Consider the following 22,233-nt stretch of genomic DNA (forward strand, 5'->3'; position numbering starts at 1 on the left):
TGTGTTGTGGCAGCTGCACCCATTCAAAAAACTGGCAAATGTTCCATCAAACTCCTGATGTGAGCTGTGTAGATAATGGGTGGGTTTGAGGGATCAGAGATTAGATACTTTTCCTGCATTTGTAATAAGGCCGATCCCATTCATTTTCTGGTTCATCCGGACCACTAGGATGCATTTTGGGACTGCGGGATGGTTGGGGGGGGGGGGAATAAAGGCCAATGGGAGGTCGCTGGGGCTGGTCTCGTTCAAAGTGGTTATTACCTGTTCTTGTGTAATGCAAATGCAACTTGGTTCTTGCCAGCCTAAATCTGGGTGCTATCCTGGTTCTGCTACTATTGGCTGCTTCATTAACAAAGAAGTTGTAAAAGGTACTGAACACCATGGATTCATCAGCCAATGACTTTACTCCTGCCCTTAAGACAGGGGCGGGGTAGTGGTTTGAGAAGGCTTGTCTTCGGTAGGATTCTAGACATTGGAGCTGTTTCCTTTTGACCGCCATCAATTACGTTCCTGTGCGACTCTTTGGGCCCATTCTCAGTTGAATGCTGCCTTGGCGATAGCAGCTATCTTCCGCTTTCCTCTTGCATTCATGCCCAGAACAAGGCTGTGATTCGATCTGGATCCAAGTGAATCTGACATGATTTAAACTAAGTATTGATGAGTATATGGTGTTTGACGACTTATTGATGACACCTTTTATCACTTTATTGATTGTTCAGAGGAGGCTAATAGGGTGACAATGGGTCAGGTTAGGTATGCCCCTTTTTTCTGTGGATGAGACATAGCTGAGTCACCTTCCACGTTGTCAGGTTGATGCTGTCACAGCTGTACTGGAATAGCTCGCCCTGACACACACATCTCAGCATGATGATCAGAGCCCATAATATTTGCATTCATCTGTTGCAATGAGCTGAATTTTCCAGTCATTGGTACGTTATGGTTTTGGAATCTTTGGGAAAACACAGAGCAATTGGGCTAAAGACCCTCTAAACCACTTCAGTGTTATCTCTTTCATGCAAATCCCCGGTTTTGCCTTGGTAGAGGGAGCCATCTTGTCGTGTTAGCTGCCAGGTTGTCTACCACCATTTTTGATTGGATGAGATAGGGTCCCAGATTTGTGGCACAACTTCACTTAATCCATGACCTGGTTATTTTGATGTTGAGCATGCAAGGAACTTTGCTAAGTTCATAGCTCATTCACATGAATGTTGCTGTTGTCGCCCCTTGCATTCTGCCCTACACGCCACATTGAACCAGGATTTGTCTAACCGCTTGATGGTGAAGAAGGTCGCTCTGCTGTCACTACTGCCTTGAAGCAATGCTTTACATGAGCAACATTTAAATGGAGAAATCATAGAATTCCTACGTGAGAAGGAGGCCATTTGGCCCATCATGTCTGCACCGACCCTTCGAATGTGCACTCCACCCATGTCCACCCTGCCCTATCCCCGTAACCTAACCTGCACATCCCTGGACACTAACGGGCAACTTAGCATGGCCAATCCACCTAACCTGTACGTCTTTGGACTGTGGGAGAAAACCGGCACACCCGGAGGAAACTCACACTGACAAGGGGAGAAAGTGGAAACTCCACACAGACAGTCACCGATGGCAGGAATTGAACCCGGGTCTCTGGTGCTGTGAAGCAGCAGTGCTAACCACTGTGCCATCCTGCTGTAAAAGGATATGAAAACTAAATGAAGAAAGCTTAATTCAGCATCGTCTCGAGATTCAGCAAAGACCCCTGCTTATTACATAAATTGTGTTCCATTTATGAAGAGATTTGTTGAATGAAATGTACAAGGTAGTCTGGTCTCTATAAATTGAAGGGCGGCACAGTGGTTAGCATTACTGCCTCACAACTCCAGGGTCACGGGTTCAATTCCGGCCTCTGGTGACTGTCTGGGTGGAGTTTGCACTTCACCCCGTGTCTGCGTGCGTTTCCTCCGGGTGCTCCGGTTTCCTCCCACAGTCCAAAGATGTGCAGGTTAGGTGGATTGGCCATGATAAATTGCCCCTTAGTGTCCAAAAGGTTAGGTCGGGTTACGGGGAGAGGGTGGAAGCCTATACTTAGGAAGGGTGCTCTTTCCAAGGGCCAGTGCAGACTCGATGGGCCGAATGGCCTCCTGCACTGTAAATTCTATGATACATTTGATATATATGAACAATTCTCATTGTGCTCCTCTCCTCTTGTAACCAAGCCTATATAGTGGACAGTTTTAAAGTTTGAGAACTGAATGACCACTAGTGAGACAGTTTGAAAATATTGGTGACCAGAGCGGTCTCTAAAGTTTCTCATCATGCTTTTGTTTATACTCGGCTCAAAATTTATTCCAAGAGTATTTCTTTTTTGACAGACTATAAACTGTGAATGGGTATGACATTGTATTCATTTATTGAATTTCTGGTTACCAAGGTAAATTTGCTGAAACTTTCAAGGCTGCAAACTGTGATTTGTCACAGTCTTGATGTCTGTGGAACGAGTGACAATCTTAGAAAAATCTATATTAGTGATGTATTTAATTACAAAGCAGATTGAAATTGACAGCCCTGGTGACCTATTTGTGCACTTCGGGTGATAGATGCTTTCATCAACTTCTTTTCCCTTAGAATCACTTATTACTCAAAGCAAATGGATTCGCTGTTTTATCTTTAAGATCTATTCCCTCAAATGCCTGGAATGTTAGACGAAAATACATTTCTAAACAACAAAACATATATTTGCTTAGGCTCCAAGGAAGAAAATAGTCTTTTGGTTTGCATTCAGACAGGACAGTTCAAGTGCCGTGCTTTACGTGCCAGAACTGAGTAAGTCCAACACTTGTTTTCAATCGAAACTTGAAGAGAAACCATATTCTAATTTTGGAGGGATTGCAATCCGTTTAAGTTGCAATAAAACACCATAATCAGTATTGTGCGCAGTTCTGATCGCCACATTACAGGAGGGTTGTAATTGCTCTGGAGAGAGTGTGGAGAAGATTTACTAGAATGTTGCCAGGGCTGGAGAATTGTAGCTACGAGGAAAGATTGGAGAGGTTGGGGGTTGTTTTCCTTGGTACAGAGAAGGCTGAGGGGTGACATGATTGAGGTGTACAGAATTGTGAGGGGTAGAGATAGAGTGGACAGGAGGAACCTGTTTCACTTGGCAGAGTTCAAAAACCAGGGGTCAACGGTTCAAGCAAATGGGAAGAAGGATTAGAGGGGACATGAGGGAAAACCTTTTGTATGCAGAGGGTGTTGGGTATCTGGAATTCGCTGCCTGAGTTGGTGGCGGAGACCAGAGGCTCTAAACTCTTCTTTTAAAAAGAAAAAAGTACTTGGATCTGCACCTTAGAGCTGCAGGGCTATGGGCCGTGCGCACGAAGTTGGGATTCGAACGGGCACCATGTGTCTTTGGATCGGTATGGACAAGATGGGCCGAATAGCTCCCTTCTCTGCTCTATCATTTCTATGGTTCCGCGATGTATTTGTTTCCCACTGGCTTCAATCTTTCAAGTACAGAATTGTACATTCATTTAATTTTGAGGAAGGACGTGTCCATGGAGAAAAGAGGAAATCCATTCCCTGGTTTCAGGTACAACCACATCAAAGGCTCAATGACAGTTCAAAGAAGAATTTTTTTTTTTGGTACCTTGGTCAGCATTCAGTCATCAGATCCAAAGTGGTCACTGTTTTCGTAGCTGTACGTGGGATCCTGTTGTGTGTGAATTGGCTGAACTGTGGCCTTGCTTCAAAAGACACTTGTTGATTCCCACATTTCTTTCTCCGTCAGTCTGGCCTCAATAAAAGTTGAGATGGATTTGCACGTAAAAAGAAGTTATTTATTTAGCTTGCAAGCTTGATTCATCTTACAGAAACATAAGAGACATCCAGTCTCCTACACTTCAGAAAGCGAATGAACAAAGAGACAAAGGGACCTCTGCAAATCAATTCAAATGGTATCAAGTTTCACATACTCGACGCCCATAGGTCAGCCTATATCCCTCCTGACCTGTTTGATCTATTCTGATTGGCTCACTTCCAATCCCTTTCTCTGGCCCCTATCAATGCAGCATCACTCTCATAGACACACCTCTTCCTGCTTTTTCCATGCGGTCTCAATCCCTTTGTCTCTATCTGCCAGAATCAAAGTGGCTTATTTCTACATTACATTAACTAGTATCTCTAAAGTAACTATTTTATATCACATTCGTCATTCCCTCCTTTTATCATTCCATGATAACCGAACTACCCAATCCATAGCTACGGTTCCTCATCTAAAAAGATCCGTCGCTGCATTTCCAATTCCTGTCTTAGCCCCCCCTTCATCTGCCGCACCCTCATGGATTTTAACAGTTAAATTTTTTTTTCGGTGATTGGGGCGGTGATCTGATCCAGTGCACCCCGCATTCTACCCATCACACATTTAAGGATGGCCAGGCCCACAAAGATGCAGCCGATAGCTACCACTAGATACATGGCCATATTTATCAACCAGTCCTTCCATCCTCCAAATCCCCAGTTACCCCAAGAGCCAGGATCCTGCATCCCGTCCAAGTGATCCCGTATGCGATCCATAAATTTAGTGATGTTAGCGGTCAAGTCCTGAACTCCCATGATACACTTGCCCTGTACTATGGCGCATACCCCACCCTCACGGGCCAGAAGATAGTCAAGAGCATACCGGTTCTGCATTGCAAACAGCCGTAGCTGAGACAACTCCTTAGTTATTGCCCCGAGGGCTCCCAAGGTTTCATTTCCCAAGATGGTAAGGCCGCAAATAAAATAATTCCGATCACTGACTACTACCCGGGTTTTCCTCAGTTTGGCCTTTAATTAACTTAAGTGTATCTCCCAGTAACCTACGTTCTAGCTGTACTGCCCTTCTCATACGCCCCGTCCTCTCTCTAGTCCCTTTCTCTTTCTCATAGCCTCTTCCTACACTCTTCTGACAGCCTGATTTTACCTTTATTGTACCACTCTTAACACATCCAAAATCAAATTTACATGTATTCCAAAAACAAGGCAATGTCCATATAATGTTCCCTTCCCATCGCCGGGACCGGTGCAACTGCTTCATGACTCCTGCATTCTCCTTAACTTTGATGACCTTCCATGAGTCGATACCATGCCCTCGTATATGGGGGCAGCGAAGAACATCACCTTTGCATAGGTGATGTATCCTTGTAGATTGGTTGGGGCTACACAGATACATAATATTCCCCTTTTCCATGTCCATCGCCAATAACACGCCAAGCGAAGTGAGGCCAAATATCAGACAGACGATGCGTAGCCACTCCATCATGCTCCACACCTGTAAAATAGCACTGGAGAAGGGAGGCAGGTTAGTATCCGACCTTTTACAGTAGTGGAGATGGACTCAATTTACAGTGATGTAGGTGGACCCAAGCACTTCGCCCCTCCACTTTAACTGCTGTGGGGGTGGTAAGGAGAACTTGGAAGGGCCCGTCCCATCGCGGCTCCGACCCCTTCCTAGTACAATTTTTTGACCATGACATAACTACCGGGCTGGACTGAAAGTGAGCTAGGTACTGGGGGCAATGGCTGGTGAGCCGCGTGGACTTGGCCATGGAGTTCCTTGAGCACTTGCGTGAGGGCTAGAACATAGGTGGTCATTTCTTCAGTCATCTGATGAAACTGAACCAGTCTGGGAACCTGCAGGCTCCAGGGAGTTCTAAGAGGCCTGCCATAAAGAATCTCGGCGGGAGAGAGCCGGGCCGGTCCCGCAGGTGTAACCCGCAGCTGGAAGAGGGCAACGGGGAGCAACTTAAGCCATGTCAGTCCCGTGTCTGCTCTTAATTTAGCCAATTTAGTTTTGAGGGTCTGATTGTGTCTCTCAACCAACCCGGCCGCCTGCGGTCTGTAAGCACAGTGTAACTGCTGGCGTATGCCCAACTGGGAGCAAAACTCCTTGTTAATTTGTCCAATAAAATGAGGCCCATTATCAGAACTTAACTGAGCTGGTATACCGTACCGGGGAATGATTTCCCTCATCAAGACTTTAACCACAGTAGCAGCTTTATTATCGATAGTCGGATACGCCTCAACCCATCTGCTGAACACATCCACAATGACCAAAACATATTTGTAACATTGACACCTTTCCAACTCAATGTAATCCATTTGGAGCGTCTCAAAGGGACCACTGGGCAACGGGGTTTGCCCCTTCCCACAAGGGATACCTTTTCCGGTGTTATATTGCTGACAAATCCAACACCGATTACTGATACTTTGGGCCAACCCCTGCATTTTAGGGTGCCACCAAGTGTCCAGCAACAAATCACTAGTCCCTCGAGCCCCACAATGAGTTGCAAAGTGTACACATTCAATGACCCATAAAGCCAGCACATCAGACATACAAGTCTGATGTGCAGGCGTGGTCCATAAAGAGGAAACAGAATCATATGTACAACCTAACCGTTTCCACATTTGTTTATCACTCTCAGGAGCGTCCTCCTGTAACCTTATGACGTCTTGGATGGTTGGCATTGACTTGTCAAAAGCAGACATATTTATAGTAGATCGTTTAGTCTGACTTAACATCTTAGGCACCATCACTTGCTGAATTTGCGCGGCTGTTCGCGCTGCACGATCTGCTCGTTCATTACCAACGTCAACTGGGGTTGTACCATTCGTGTGGGCAGCGCATTTAATAACGGAAATCTGCGCTGGCATAAGGAGGGCCTGCAGTAGGTCATTAACTAAACCCCGGTTGGATATTTCTGTGCCTGCCGAGGTAAGGAATCCCCTATTCTTCCAGAGTTGTCCGAAGTCATGAACTACCCCAAAAGCATATCGGGAGTCAGTGTAGATATTTACCCGGCGATCTCCCCCAAGTATACATGCACGGGTGAGGGCAAAAAGTTTGGCTTGTTGTGCTGAGTAAGATGTCTGGAAAGCTGCCGCTTCTAAAATCAGACCATCCTGATCTACGATTGCATAACCGGACAGTCTCCGGCCAGTGGGGCTTACTAATGCACTGCCATCAACATACATAATCATGTCAGGTTGTTCTAACGGAATATCACTCAGATCGTCCCTTATTGTTGTAGTTTCCTGAATCAAGGCTAAACAGTCGTGACCAGGCGCGTCTTCATGGACAGGGGGACCGCTAAGAAAACAGGCTGGATTGATAGTGGTACAGTATTTAAATGTCAGACGTGGATTGTTCAAAAGGTATATCTCATACCTATTCTGACGAGCTGCGGTAAGATGCTGAGTCTGCAGTTGCCTCAGTAGTGCGATGACCGAGTGGCAGCTATACACCGTAATACCCTGTTGGAGGGTGAGAGCATGTAATGGCTATGCGATGGCATTGATTGAACGTAAATCCTGTACTAATCGGTACTGGTCTGGTTTGGCTGGTTTAGGCACAGCAAGTATGGGGGTGTTACATTCTGATTGGCAAGGGACCAAAATACCCTGTTTCAACAGCTCTTGAATTAATTTATCTATTGATGGAGCAGCTTGAGATTTCAGGGGGTATTGTCGAATGGAAGGTAGCTTTACATGATCCTTAATCATCACCTTAATAGGTGTAACATTCGTCTTTCCCACTTGTGATGGGTATTCCGCCCAGACCTGTGGATTGACATATTCCAACACATCATGTCCCCTGTGATGCTGCAGTCGAGTGTTAATCGTTTCAGGGACCTCAAAATATTTTATGGTAGTGCCGTCCGGCATGACTTGAAGTGCGTAGTCTGTTGGATCTGAATGATCCACTGCCCTCCTGACCATTCGCCCCATATCCCTGGCATGGTACTGGTCATGGACCTGACGTGTAATATGAGGGCTTACCGAAGCTGACTGTGGCCATAAATGTGGTGATATTGTAACAAAATCGGCTGTACCTTCTTTTCCCGTGACTGTGGCTGTAACCTTGACTGGCCATTCGGTCTCAAGTAATGGCCAGTATTTGTCCTCCAACTCCCTGTTTCGTCCAGTTCTGTCATAGGCCAGGGTAACGTGATGCAGTGACTGTTCAACGTCTAACGTCCACCACTGGGGGGTGATAGAAATATAGCACTGTTGTCTCATCCTCCTCTTCGCTGATCCACCCACCCAAAGTCACTATATTGGGGCTCCTGCTGGTAAACTACCATTTCTGCCGCTTGTTGGGGTCGCAGATCATCCTTTTTCATTACATACTCAGTCTTAACCTTTGTAACTGAGCCTCCTTCTTGGCCTACACCCTCCTTCCAGTAAAATCTGACTGCCCTTGCCATCTGGGAAGGGTCGTTCTCTGTCCAATTCATGTTATTACATTTCACAGCAGTAGCCACGGAAGGTGGTAGGCAATGCATTAACATAGCACAGTATTGAGGGGAATTCTGACCATTTTGATACAGCAAATCGCCTGACTGCCCCCGGTAGATTTCATTAAAACGCTCCAGAAATTCCTCTGGCTCTTCAGTCTTCCTAGGTTTTAGGTCTAAGATAACAGAAAGATTTATGGGCCTTTGAAATGTGCTATTCAACGCATTCAAGATCTGTGTCCTTTTCTCTATCTGCTCCTTTTTTTTTTAAACTTAAAAATGTTTGAAAATTCAAATTGAATTACTGCAACTTGCAAGCTTAGCTCTGATCTCAACTCAGAACTAAATTTACAATTTGCTTAACACAAACTTGTATAACATTTACAACTTAATTATTTCTTTATCTTAACAATTTTTCTTTTAACAAGTTTTTTTCTTTTACATACACATAAGTATTAGCAAAATCAACTATCATCTCCAGATTGACACTTTTGAAAATGGTGTCCATGATCTTCTTTAAGTTTCTATTAATCTCCAGATAAAATGAGATGAACCTTATTTCAAGTAAGTAAAACTTAAGATTCTGGCAATTTCAATCAATTGCTTTCGAAAATAATAACTTTTATCAAAGAGGTGGAGAAACCCACTGGTTTCCTTTAATTAATTCAAAACGTAACTTTGCTGGAGTTCACTGACTCAAAGGAAAGGTATCCGATTACACTAGCGACTGGCGCTGTTATCTCAAGGCCTGAGTGAGAAGCACTGTCTGGCATGACTTTGCCTGCTGCTGTTAACCCTTTGAGAGACTTCTGCTTCAACCAATCTGCAGCATTCCCCACAATCTCAACTAACCCTCGGAACTGTGTTTTCCGCCAATACAGTCCAAGGAGACAATTTTAGCTTAATCAACTATATTTTTAACACACAGACATATAGAGGTGAACCATTTTCAATTTCAAATGTTACATCTACCTCTCATAACGTAACCCAACCGAAGTAACTCACAAATAAAGTTGAACCATTTATATTTTAAATGTTACATCAACAATACAGCCTACCCCAGCCGAATTAACTCACAAATAAAGTTGAACCATTTATATTTTAAATGTTACATCAACAATACAGCCTACCCCAGCCGAATTAACTCACAAATAAAGTTGAACCATTTATATTTTAAATGTTACATCAACAATACAGCCTACCCCAGCCGAATTAACTCACAAATAAAGTCCCATCAATTAAAATGCTAATCCCCAGACTGACCTGTGATTTCGTCGAGGCGGTCTTTCTGTGCCAACCGCGAGTGACCAGATTAATCAGACGATAAGAAGAGGGGAACAATCAATGCGCGGTCGTTTTCCAGTTCTACATTGAGGGCCCTTTGTTCCCCATCCCCCTGTTCATAATCAGTCTAATTCTGATTTCGCAGTTGGATCAGGATCGCCCTGAGAAATCCCGGTTTTCGGCACCAAATGTTGATTCCCACATTTCTTTCTCTGTCAGTCTGGCCTCAATAAAAGTTGAGATGGATTTGCACGTAAAAAGAAGTTATTTATTTAGCTTGCAAGCTTGATTCATCTTACAGAAACATAAGAGACATCCAGTCTCCTACACTTCAGAAAGCGAATGGACAAAGAGACAAAGGGATCTCTGCAAATCAATTCAAATGGTATCAAGTTTCACATACTCGACGCCCATAGGTCAGCCTATATCCCTCCTGACCTGTTTGATCTATTCTGATTGGCTCACTTCCAATCCCTTTCTCTGGCCCCTATCAATGCAGCATCACTCTCATAGACACACCTCTTCCTGCTTTTTCCATGCGGTCTCAATCCCTTTGTCTCTATCTGCCAGAATCAAAGTGGCTTATTTCTACATTACATTAACTAGTATCTCTAAAGTAACTATTTTATATCACATTCGTCACACTGACTTTGTGACACGGTGACGTGAAAGACTAAGGAGGGAAGTAAAGCAGTACAAAGGAGCAGAGCTCAGTAACTACGACAAAGGAATCGATTGTTGCTCCATAAGGATGCAGTATCAATCCCTGCCGCGTGAACAAAGGCAGTGCCTCCATTAGAGCCTCTGATTAGAGACCCCCCACATCACTGTTCACAAGGGATCTTAAATAAAAGAACAAATTTGAAAGAATTTAGTTGACTCAACAATGGCTTCTGCCCTCAAGATTTTTTTTAAACGTTGAGACTGAAGATTTTTTGTTTTCCTCCCCCTCCACCTGTTGCACAACCACCCCCAAGCTGTTTTTTTTATCTCTTATCTCTGAGAATTGGTGGGTGGTTGACCTGTTATGCTCTGGAATTGTTTTGGATTGATGTATTGTAAACGGCAGCCCTGGCCATCAACGGTAACTGAACATTTCAGTTATATTAAAATAAAATGATTTTACTTGCCCATGGCACCCAGGTGGCACTTCCAGGATGCCAACCTGACTGTGCCAGGGTGCCTGGATGACACCAGTGCCAGGGGACCACCTTGCCCAAAGGGCATGCACCTGGGGACCACCTTGCCCAAAGGGCATGCACCTGGGGGTCTCCGATCCCCTGGGAGACCCCCATAAGTGCCGTTGTGTCTGGTCACCGTTTGTAGAGACCAGTGCTGAATGCCGCTCGGCCGAGGTCTCCGAGACGAGGGAGATTGATCTCACCCCTTGGGTAACTCCGGAATCTACACATTAATGTAAGACAAGCTGTCTCACTTTAATAAGCAGATTTGTTAAATAATCCCGCCCACAATGGGCACGATTCACATCACAACGTTTCGCAAGATCGCGTTAGATCTCACGAGGCGTTGCGAGCTGGTTATATACTGGCGGCGGGGTCTCCCGGCTTCTATCAGCCACGCTGCACCACAGCGAGACGCAGCATGGCTGTTGAATTGCGCACAAAGTGTGAGAAGATATCAATGGGAATCGCGCCGGCTGTTCAGGCATGATTCACACCGATTTTTTGCACCTGAAATGGTGCTTTTTGGGGGAAATTCTGTGCAAAATCTCTGACATGTAGCTTTGATCTTTGATTATTCAGGCGGCCCGGGTGTGGCTTGGGAGGAGAAGCTGTGGATCAAGTTGGGCCAGCTCTGCTCCGAAAAGTGGGAATTGAAATAGAAGTGGGTGATCCCATGATTGTTGCTTTGGGGAGGAGAATGCAGTGGGTGACTGTGTCAAAGCTTAGGATAAAATGGTTTGCATTCAGATAGTCTTTTTCATGGCCTTCGGACATCCTAAGGTGCTTTACAACCAATGACATACTTTTTGAAATGTTGTCAGTTATAACGTAGGAAAGTTCAAGGAGAGATAACACAATACCCAGAGGGAAGAGGGATCATAATGTGAAACTTTGTGTTGAATTTGAGTAAATAGTTAAATCCAAAACTGGGATCCCACAAACATGGCTAAGGTAGACCATGAAACTAGGTTAAAAGATAAGAGTAGGTAAGCAATGCCAAACATTTTAAATAATTAATTCATATTCTAAATGAATATACATTCCTTATGGAATAAAAACCCCCATGAGAATTGTGGTCTAACTTTGGTTAACAACAGAAGTTAAAGATAATAAATTGAAGGAAGGGGGCTTATAACATTGCTAAAAAGCAAGTATTGACCCTGAGGATTGTGAATGTTTAGGAATTCAACTAAAGGTGATCACGGAATTGATAGAAAAATGGGAAATGCGAGTAAACCAGCAAGAGGCAGAAAAACAGATTGTAGAAGTTCTATAGTTATGTAAAAGAGAGTAATGAAAGTATATGTCCCCTAGACATTTCCTCAGAGACAAAGACAGGTAAAATTATAATGGGAAGAGTGAGGAATAGGGCAACAGAAGGGGCATTAAACAAATACTTTCTGCGGGGTTTTCTGGCCCTTCCCACTGAAGCCGACCCTTGCCACCAGTTCCCCGGTGGTGGGACGGGTGAGCCACGCAAAACACCGTAGACTTTGGCAGGTCCAAAAGATACTGCTGCTGGCCAACGGGAAACCGCATCCTCTACGGGACAACCTGCTGCGGAGGCTGGGAAGTCCTGGCCAAGAAATCATTCCAAAATATTGGTGAGCCATGGGTCTATTGAGATTGAGGAATTTAGAGAAAATAGTATCAGTAAAAAAAGATTCTGGAGAAAGATATGGGACCAGAAGCCAATAAATCCCCTCGACCTGATGGCCAACATCCTCGGATTTAGGGGCGGCTACAGAGATTGTGGATATATTGGTTTTGATCTACGGTCAGAATTCCCAAGATTCTAAAATAATTTACATTGGATTGGACGGTAGCAAATGTATTACTATTCAAGAAAGAAAGGAGTGAGAGGCCACTCGGCCATATTTCAGTGGTAGGGAAAAAGCCAGAATCTATTACGAGGAATCTGGTAACAAGGCACTGAGAAAATCATGTGATTGGGCAGGAGTCAACACAGATTTATGAATGAAAATCAAGTCAGACAAATTTTGTTGAGTTTGTAATGAATAAGGTGGATAAGGGGGAATCATTAGATGTAGTGTAGTGTACTTGGGTTTTCAAAGAGCATTCGATAGGGTGCCGCATGAGATCATTGCACAAAATTAGGACTGGTGGAATTGAGGGTAATATATTAACATGGATTGAGGATGGGATTAGTGGATGGACAACTGAGTAGGAATAGACCGATCAATTTCAGATTGGCTGGCTCCAGCTAGTGGATACTGAAAGGATTACTGCTCGAGTCTCAGCTACTCACAATCTATATTAGAGGCTTGGGTGAGAGGACTGAATATAATGTATCCAAATTTACTGCGATACGTTAGTTGGGGAAGTGAGCTGTGAGAAGGTTGAGGGAAGTGTAGATAAGGTAAGTGAGTGGATAAGAATGTGACAAATGGAATATAATATGGAGAAATGTGAGGTTCTCCACTACGGTAGGAAAAATAGAAAGCTGAATATTCTTTAAATAGTGAGAAATTTGGAAATATTGGTATTCAGAGTAAATCTGTGTGTCATTGTACAGCAATCGCAAAGCTAGCATTCAGGCACAGCAAGCAATTAGGAAAGATGTTTTAGATTTATGTGAAAATTGTTAGATTTTATTACAAATCAATTGGCGTACAAGAGTAGAGAAGCCTTACTGTAATTATAAAGGGCTTATGTGAGGCAACACCTGGAGCACTATGTGCAGATTTGGGCTCCTTCCCTAAAGAAGGAAATGGTTTCCTTAGAGGGAATGAAATGAAGGTTTACCAGACTGATTCCTGATGAGGGAATTCCATGAAAAGAAGTTGGGCCTATATTCCTTGGAGTTTTGAAAAATGTGAGGATAGATTTGGGGAAGATATTCCCCTGGTTGATGAGTCTAGAACTAGAAGCCACAGATAAGAATGGGGTCAGCTACTTAAGACGGGTGAGAATTTTATGCCTTGGAATAGTGAATCTCTGATATTCTCTAGCCCAGAATACTGTGGATGGTCAGTCATTTGAATATATTCAAGATAGATCGACAGGTACAAAGGGAATTGAGGGGAATGGTAATAGTACAGAAGTTGCAGTTGAGGTAGAAGTCATGTCATGATCTTATTAAATATTAGAGGCTCAAAAGGCTAGCCCTACCCCTATTTCTTCTGTCCTTAGAATGTCTTTTGTGACTTTCAGTAATCTGCCTCAGTGCCATGAGCAGACTGAACACTGGTTTGTGGAGATTGGGAAGAAATTAGGGGCTTAGAAGGTGGTTCTTGAAGAACTCTACCTGCTGATGGTTGAATGACTGGAGGTGAGGGAAAAATTGCTGAACGATATGCAATTGGGAGTGGAAGCAGGCAGAGGCTTGGAGATGATAGAGGACGGAGATATCCCTATGAATAATCTTGATCTTTGAGATGACCATATAGAATGAGAAGGTTCTTCGTTCATTATTCTTGTGTACTATGAATGTGATAAATCTCTCATCCAAAAATGTATAACATGGGAATTTAATTTATTGTCCAGTTTGCTTTTGCAATTGTTGAAGATGAGGGTTTCATCCTCTTTGTGCCATACAAAGGAATGGGTATGAATGAGGGCATTGTGTGTTGATGGCTGGTGCAGTATTAACTGCTATTTTGGCTAACCCTTTAGTGCATTACTGAGGGAGTGCTGCCTATTGCAGGGGCCACATTTTGAATGAGGTACACTAAATCAAAGTTCCGTTTGAATGTCCAAAAGATTCCATGGCAATATTAGAAGTAGTTCTCCTAACATTGCTCCAGCAATCTTTGGTGGCAACCTTCTGTCTCACAAGGCGATGGTTTGCACCATGGTGGCTTAACAATGAGCACAACCAAAGCGGATTATCTGGGGGTCAATTTGTTTTCTGTATGCTGAGTGGTACATGGTTTAAAAAAAAAAAGCTGCTACCTTTTCCACAAAATAGTGGCTTCACTTCAAGAGTAATCTACTGGTTGGGATAAGGTTTTCGGGTTTTCCAGGGATGTGTACGGCACTATATTAATGCAAAATGGTGTAGCATTTGGTGGGCCCGGAAATCCTGTTGGCGGCCATTGGCGAGCCGCCTACGCCACGGGGAACCAGAAGATCCCATTGGCAGCCAATGTCGAGTTGCCTCTGTCGCGGGGAAAGTGGGGGTGGGTGGTTGGGGAGAATGTGTGGGGGATGGAAAACTCTGGCCACAATATTTGGGTAAGCAAAACAATTTTTTTTTATTGCTTGCTGCTTTATAATATTTTAGCACTTTTACGCTTCAGATGAATATTTATATGGTGTTTTCTAGCTTGCACACTTGTGGTTAGGTATTCATTCTGGAATCCAGAAAATTCCAAAGCCCAGAGATGGCTTGGTTGGTCCCAAGCATTGCCGACTAGGGATATAGTATATTGTTACTTCTGGAGGGGCACTTTATTTCACATCAAAACTTACTTTCAGCTCGTGGTCTAATTTCAGGCTTCTGCAGTTTCAAGAGAACATCACCCAGACTTGTAGGAGAGAGAGTCAACCCCACAGTGGCCTTCTGGAGAGGATTAGTTCGATCTAGTCGGAGAGAGTTAGTTAGATCTCTTCATCCAGGCTGCCAGAATCAAAACTGAAACCAAACTGGAACCTCGTGACTCTGAATACATTCCAGTGGAATCAGATCCAATCACCACCTGTTACCGGACGGAGCACAATCTTTTGGGCCAATTCATTGGCCACCAGCCAAATAAATCAAACTGAGTAATCAGTTTGGCCAGCCTGCATGTCACCAATCTAAATCAGCACAGGCTTCTGCTTGAATTAAACGCACAGGCCACCGCTTCCTTCTGCTTGAAATAAGGACATAGGCTGCCTTAAAGACACATGTCCATAAATCATCCATGGATCAAAAATGTAACGGCAAAACAAAGAAAGGGGAAATAAGGGAATAAACAGGGAATGAGCAAGAAGGACCCGTACAATATTTACACAGCAGAAGAGATTCATACAGGAAGTTAAAAGAATTTAAATAAATGTTGCTGTCAGTTCAGTGGAGTCATGGCAGTAAATGCTGATGTCCAAGCCAATGCATTATGTCTGATTTGCCATCATGGTTGTTATGTAGACAAAAGGAAGACCCATTTTATATGCAGTGATGATCAACAAACAACAATGTGATGAATGACTGATTGCTCCTTCAAATCGTCCTTTGATGTTAGCTCCGATAAAGTGTTCAGATATTGGAGTGGTGTATAATCCATGACCTTCTGAGTCAGGGGCACCTGAATCAAACTAACACAAAGGCAGACCCTATGAAGGATATTCTAGGAACCCAGACAACATTAAAAAAAACTTCCTCTTGTCAGATTATTATGACGATTGACTTCTCTAGTCCAATATTTGGGACGGATGTTTTTGTATAGAGGCACAGCTGCCCTTCCCTGGAATATCTCTCCGAGAATTTGGTTCCTAATTTGTATCAGTCCAATGACAGCCCAAGTATAACTGTGATTTTCTAATCACTATTTCGTAGCAAACTTATAATTGCCTTAAGGTATTGTATGTTGTGCTGTCATTGAATGATAGAAGGTCTTCTGTAACATTATTTACCTATCACTTTACAAAATTAAATATGTTTAAATTTTGCTCTTCCCTCAAAAAATCTGTTACTGCTAATTATATAATTTTTGTTTTGCTTCATGTCTTGCAATATTGATGTGCACGGACATTTTACCTTTCTCAGAATCATCCTCTCTTCTTGCCCTGTTACCGACACAGTTACAAAGCACTTGTTTTGTTGTTGTGTTACTTTCTGTGGTGTACTTTGATTTCTTCCTAAGGTGGTGCTTGTAATGGTGCCGCTATTGATTTTCTTAATAGACACCCGTTTGCCACGGCTTGCGCTTAGTTTCTCAAATCAACACCAAAGGGAGCCTGATTGCATATGCCCCTCTGGCATGCTTACAAACACCAGTCTCCCTAAGCACAACCTGAACAAAACCCCAAAAGACAATTCGATTCAATTGCTCAAAACTATATCAGATGCTGAGGTTGAAAGGACTGACCAGCTGTGTGCTAGACGTCAGACATTTAACTGAGGATGCATTCGTTGCTATGTGTCACTGTTGTGTCTTTGAAATCAGAGCTGTCATTTGGGTTTCAGTTAAGATTGTCTTTGGCAAAAGATTGTAATTACCTGTGGACTGCGAAACTGCAACTCACGGGGTTAACATCGTATGGAGGCTTAATTGATCAATTTTACTAAAAAGAAAACCTTAAGTAAATATTCCGGTAACCAAACCAGAATTCTAGCAATTACTATATTTTGAAAATGAAATTCAGGTCCTGCTTTTAAGTCATCTTTTGCCTAATTCGTGGTGATCTGTACCTTTCTGTAATTGTTTTTCACAACCAGCAGCCAACATTCAACTCTATACCCCAAAGGCGAGAGAGATTCAACTGACGTGCTCAACGGGAGGTGCCACCATAAAGGAGCAGAGAGCACGCTGGGAAAGAAAGAGGATTCGAACAGCAAAAGAGTTAGTTGAGACTGAGCAGAGGTACTTCGAACAGCTGGAGTTGGTTGTAGTGGTAAGCATGTGATGGAGAATGCGGCAGCAATGTGTTTGACTTACATGCTTTGAATACTGATTTTTCTACAAATCACCTCTTTTTTTATCAATTGTTAACAGACTTGCCTTCTGTTAGTATTTCATAGAGATCTTAAAAGCAAAGGGGACACTGCAGCCAGATATCAGAGATGACATATTTTGCACTTTGAAAGCCATCCATTCAATAAACAGGTATGATTATTTTACAACATGTTTTGAGTTTTAATGCCTTTCTCAGTAAAACAACACTTGTTGATTGGCTTGTGTTCACACATTTGTTTTCATCTGAGCTTATTGATCTTTGCCTGAAAGGGGAGAACTTGCATTCATATGGTGCCTTCAATACATGTCTTCAGGACATCCCAAATTGCTTCTAATGGTTGTTACTATTAATTGCACAGACAAAGGCGGTCATGCAGCAGAAGGTGTTACCCACAAAAACAGCAACTAACATGCGCAACCAGTTTGTGTTTTTGGTGCAGTTGATTGAGGTACACGAGGAATTCCGTGGGCAGAATTTTTACAGCCCCTCCTGCCAGTGGGGCCTTCTGGCCCCGCCGGAGCCAATGGACCTTTGAACGGCCTGACTCATTTTAGGGTCCTGCGCCCATCGCGACGGGGCCTTAAGATTCCACCCCGTGTTTTTGTTAAGATGGGACCTTTTACTTCCACTTGAATGGGGCTTCAGTTAAAAGTCTTGATCAATAAATTACAGATCAAAAGTTGTGACTTTCTGTGTTACACGGAGGCATTTATGGAGCCTCCTCATCCAGTTAATTGTTTAATTGTTCCCCATTATTCCCATCTTAGTGTGGCAGGTCTGTAGAGCTTGATCTGATCCGTTGGTTGTGGACTCTGTCCAATGCCATTTGCACCATTAGGCACTCGAGTAGTCCTGTGTTGTAGCTTCACCAAGTTGGCACCTCACTTTTAGGTATGCCTGGTGCTGCTCCTGGCATGCCCTCCCACACTCATCATTGAACCAGAGTTGATCTCCCAGCTTGATGGCAGTAGTGAACTGGCCTATCGTTTCCGGCTTTCAGTCTCCCTCCTTTCTTGAATTAAAGGTGTTACGTATGCTATTTTCCAATCTGTTCCAAAATCTGAAGAATTTTGAAAGATTATAAAAATCACCTCTAGCATCTATGCATCCACCTGTTTTAAGATAGTAGGATGCAGGCCATCTGGTCATGGGGACTTGTCAACATTTACGATAGCACAGTGGTTAGCACTGTTGCTTCACAGCATCAGGGACCCGGGTTCAATTTCCGGTTTGGGTCGCTGTCTGTGGGAAGTCTGCACGTTCTCCCCGTGTCTGCGTGGGTTTCCTCTGGGTGCTCCGGTTTCCTCTTACAAATCCCGATAGACGTGCTGTTAGGTAATTTGGACATTCTAAATTTTCCCTCTGTGTACCCGAACAGGTGCCGGAGTGTGGTGACTAGGGTATTTTCACAGTAACTTCATTGCAGTGTTAATGTAAGCTTACTTGTGACACTAATAAAGATTATGATTATTAATAGCATTTTCAGCACCTTTTTCCAGGTGTTGGTGATTGTCTTAAGCTCCTCCTTCCCTTTCACATCTTGATGATCAGAAGAGCAACAGAAAATACCTGTTTAACACCACTGCCATTTCCTTGTTTTCCATTATCAATTCCCTCAATTCTCTCTCCAGAGGACAACACTAGCTTTAGTTATTTGTTTCCTATTTAAATACTTGTAGAAGCTTCTACTATCTGCTTTAATATTACTAACTAGCTTTCCCTCAAATACTACTTTTTCCCTCTAATTTTTAAAGTCATTCTTTGCTGGTTCTTAAAATATGTCCAATCTTCTGTCTTTACTAGTAACCTTTGCAGACTTATAAAGTGGCTCTTTCAATTGGACACTATAACCTCCTTATTTAACCACGCTTGACACCTCCTTCTCAAGGAGACATTCTTTTCCACTGGATGAAGGTTTGAGTTTTTAAATATCTTCTTGATATTTAAAAGGCACTACCTTTGTTATGGGGTGCCATTTATTACTTCTTGTATATTCTGTCCTTCAGTGTAACTACTGTTTATAAACTACTCTCACAAGTGATCTCTTATTTTCCCATTCCATATCTCCACCCAAACCAATTCTACATCTTGCTCATTTGAGCTGAGTCTGTACTAATGACATCCTTAATTAACAGAGCTACCCCACCACCTTCCCTAGTCTCCGACTTTTCAAAATGCCAAATGCTTTTCCATATTCAGGTCCAGCCCCGAGGATAGCAATGTCGTGACTGAAAAGGGGATTTGAGTTATATGCTGAGTATCTGCGCAAATATCATTTTGGGGATCGAAAAAATGGCGCTGTCTTGTATGCCAGGTTGATTTTTACGTCATGATCTATGGCAGAAATTTATTTGGATGCTGTTAGTTTTGAAACTAGATGATCCCTATTTAGATGCTTTAAAATTAGCATTGAAGTCAAATAAAGGGGCAGCACGGTAGCATTGTGGATAGCACAATTGCTTCACAGCTCCAGGGTCCCAGGTTCAATTCCCGGCTTGGGTCACTGTGTGCGGAGTGTGTGCGTGGGTTTCCTCCGGGTGCTCCGGTTTCCTCCCACAGTCCAAAGATGTGCAGGTTAGGTGGATTGGCCATGATAAATTGCCCTTAGTGTCCAAAATTGCCCTTAGTGTCAGGTGGGGTAACTGGGTTATGGGGATAGGGTGGAGGTGTTGACCTTGGGTAGGGTGCTCTTTCCAAGAGCCAGTGCAGACTCGATGGGCCGAATGGCCTCCTTCTGCACTGTAAATTCTATGATAATCTATGAAATATGTCGTCAACGCTCCAAAGGTTTCCCTGCAACCTTGAAAGATTCTATCAGCAGTCATGCTTAGGTTTGACTTTTCTGCTGCTCCAATTCTGTAGCCTTCGGAGTCCAACTGAATTGTAGCTTGCAAACATACCAGTAGTCTGGACTAGGTGTGACTGGAAGTATGACTTTAATTTGATCTTGTCTTCTAACCTAACTTCCCTTTGAATCCGGTAACAATGAATTGCCCGATATTTGTTAGTTTTAAGAAACAAAACTTTGTTATGGAGAATGAAGCATTCATTTGCTTTGTTTAAAAAAAAAAAAAAAAAAATTGGATTGTGAGACATGCCACTCAGTAACAGACTTTTAAATTATCTCACACAGGACGTTACTGAGTAATCTTGAAGATGGAAAGTTTGGGTTGGCCTTTGACATCTTCTGCCCTCAACTCCAGCTTTATACCACTTATACGGACAACATGGAGCATGCTGTCAAAGTCCTACAGGTAATGCCGCAATTATATGAGCCATTGAGGGTGTGCTTGTAATGACAGATTAACATTATGAGAAGAATTTAAATAGGTTATTCTACCACTCTGCTATTCTGATGATGCGAGTCAGATGATACCACATTGAAATGGATTTCTTCTGAAAGGAAAGGCTAATTGTCCAATGAGGTACCCACACTGTCTAATTAAATTTGGCATAAGTGGCACAACCATCATAATTTAGACTTTGATCATGAAGGATATGCACGTTGAAAGCGTTCTTTGCTCATTACAGCTTTTGCTGTCAGCTTTCTCTGCAACCTGCTCTTTCCCTAATGAATTCGGAGTTGGTTCTTTGAAAGATTGTTCAGCCTCTCCTCGCCCCCTTCATCATGAGGACACTGTCTTGCTCCTTCAAAGTTCGTCGGAGTAAACTCCTGGAGTCACCTCTTTGACATTTCCCACCCTGTGTACTTATTTATCTCTTTGAGATCCTGAGCTAGAGAGATATCACTGTCTTAATTAAGAAGAAGGATGTGACCATAGTAAATTGACTGATTTCATTGATTAAGGACTAGCTGCACAAGTAGCATTGATTTTAACAGTGGGTCTACATAAATGTAATTGTTGGAACATGGGGCTGCATAATTAGGATGATGTGACAGAGAATGGTTGGTTTGTCCTTTTCAACCTTCAGTATCATCTCTGTGCATAATAATGCACCCCTGTGCAATTAGTTTCAATCGAAAAATGTTACGAAATATCTTTTCAGTGGGAAAGAAGAGACCATTGAGATTAATGTATTCTGCCAACATCTGTAAGTTTTATTAATTAATATGCATCTTGTGTGGACTAATTTAGGAACAAATGAGGAAGAATAAACGATTTGCACGATTTAAGAAACTGCAAGAGTCGAGACCAGAATTCCAAGGGTTGACACTTGAGGATTTGCTCCCTCTACCTCGTAAGCGTGTTTATCAGTAAGTACACATCAGTTACTGTGGTCATGTCTCCATTATCTCCCTCAATACATGCACAATCCATTATCATGTTATTTGATAATTTAATACAAGGCCATGAAAATTTTCAACTTTAACCTTTTGCTGGAAAATGAATTGAAAGTCGTCCTATCTTATGGAGATGAAATCGTCACTTGCCTAGATGGATCTGGTCGAATGATTTTCTATTCGTCATTCTTCTGCTTATATGTTGCCCAGTTTGTCTATATTTTAACACACCTAGTCACAAATGGCATACCATTTTAAATTATTGCCCAATTACCAATTTCAATTCTCAATTTTGTTGCGAAAGGGACTGATAACTTTTTTAAAATAGGTGAATTTACCCAACAACCAATGGAAAGAACCAATGGATAAGATTTCAGTTTTTTTAGACTTTTGTTGTAACAAAGAAACTATATTAACCAAAGGCCAAACATTAATTAACAGGTTAATTAATACATCAAACTAAAGAAATAGATAAGCTCCGCATTCGCTAAAACAGCCAAAATATGTATTGCAAAACACTCTTCCTCAACATCACTCCTCTGGCAGATATGTAGCAAGGTCCACTTCTCTCTACCACACAATGAGACTTCCAGTGTCCTTCGATAATTGTTCCACTCTGCCTGACATTTCCTGGATACGATCA

At 42.8% G+C, this 22,233-nt stretch overlaps 1 protein-coding gene across 2 annotated transcripts in view; it reads left to right on the forward strand.

Moving 5' to 3' along the window:
- arhgef39 (Rho guanine nucleotide exchange factor (GEF) 39) overlaps positions 1 to 22,233 on the forward strand; it is a 127,310-nt gene that overhangs the window by 49,482 nt on the left and 55,595 nt on the right. For both annotated transcript variants that reach the window (XM_072471733.1, XM_072471734.1), the window contains exons 3-6: positions 17,109 to 17,284; positions 17,402 to 17,496; positions 20,481 to 20,601; positions 21,445 to 21,563. In XM_072471733.1, coding sequence (XP_072327834.1) covers positions 17,109 to 17,284; positions 17,402 to 17,496; positions 20,481 to 20,601; positions 21,445 to 21,563 — 511 coding nt within the window. The remainder of the gene's footprint in view (positions 1 to 17,108; positions 17,285 to 17,401; positions 17,497 to 20,480; positions 20,602 to 21,444; positions 21,564 to 22,233) is intronic.

Source organism: Scyliorhinus torazame, chromosome 13 (assembly GCF_047496885.1).
Source record: "Scyliorhinus torazame isolate Kashiwa2021f chromosome 13, sScyTor2.1, whole genome shotgun sequence".
Classification (NCBI taxonomy): Eukaryota; Metazoa; Chordata; class Chondrichthyes; order Carcharhiniformes; family Scyliorhinidae; genus Scyliorhinus; species Scyliorhinus torazame.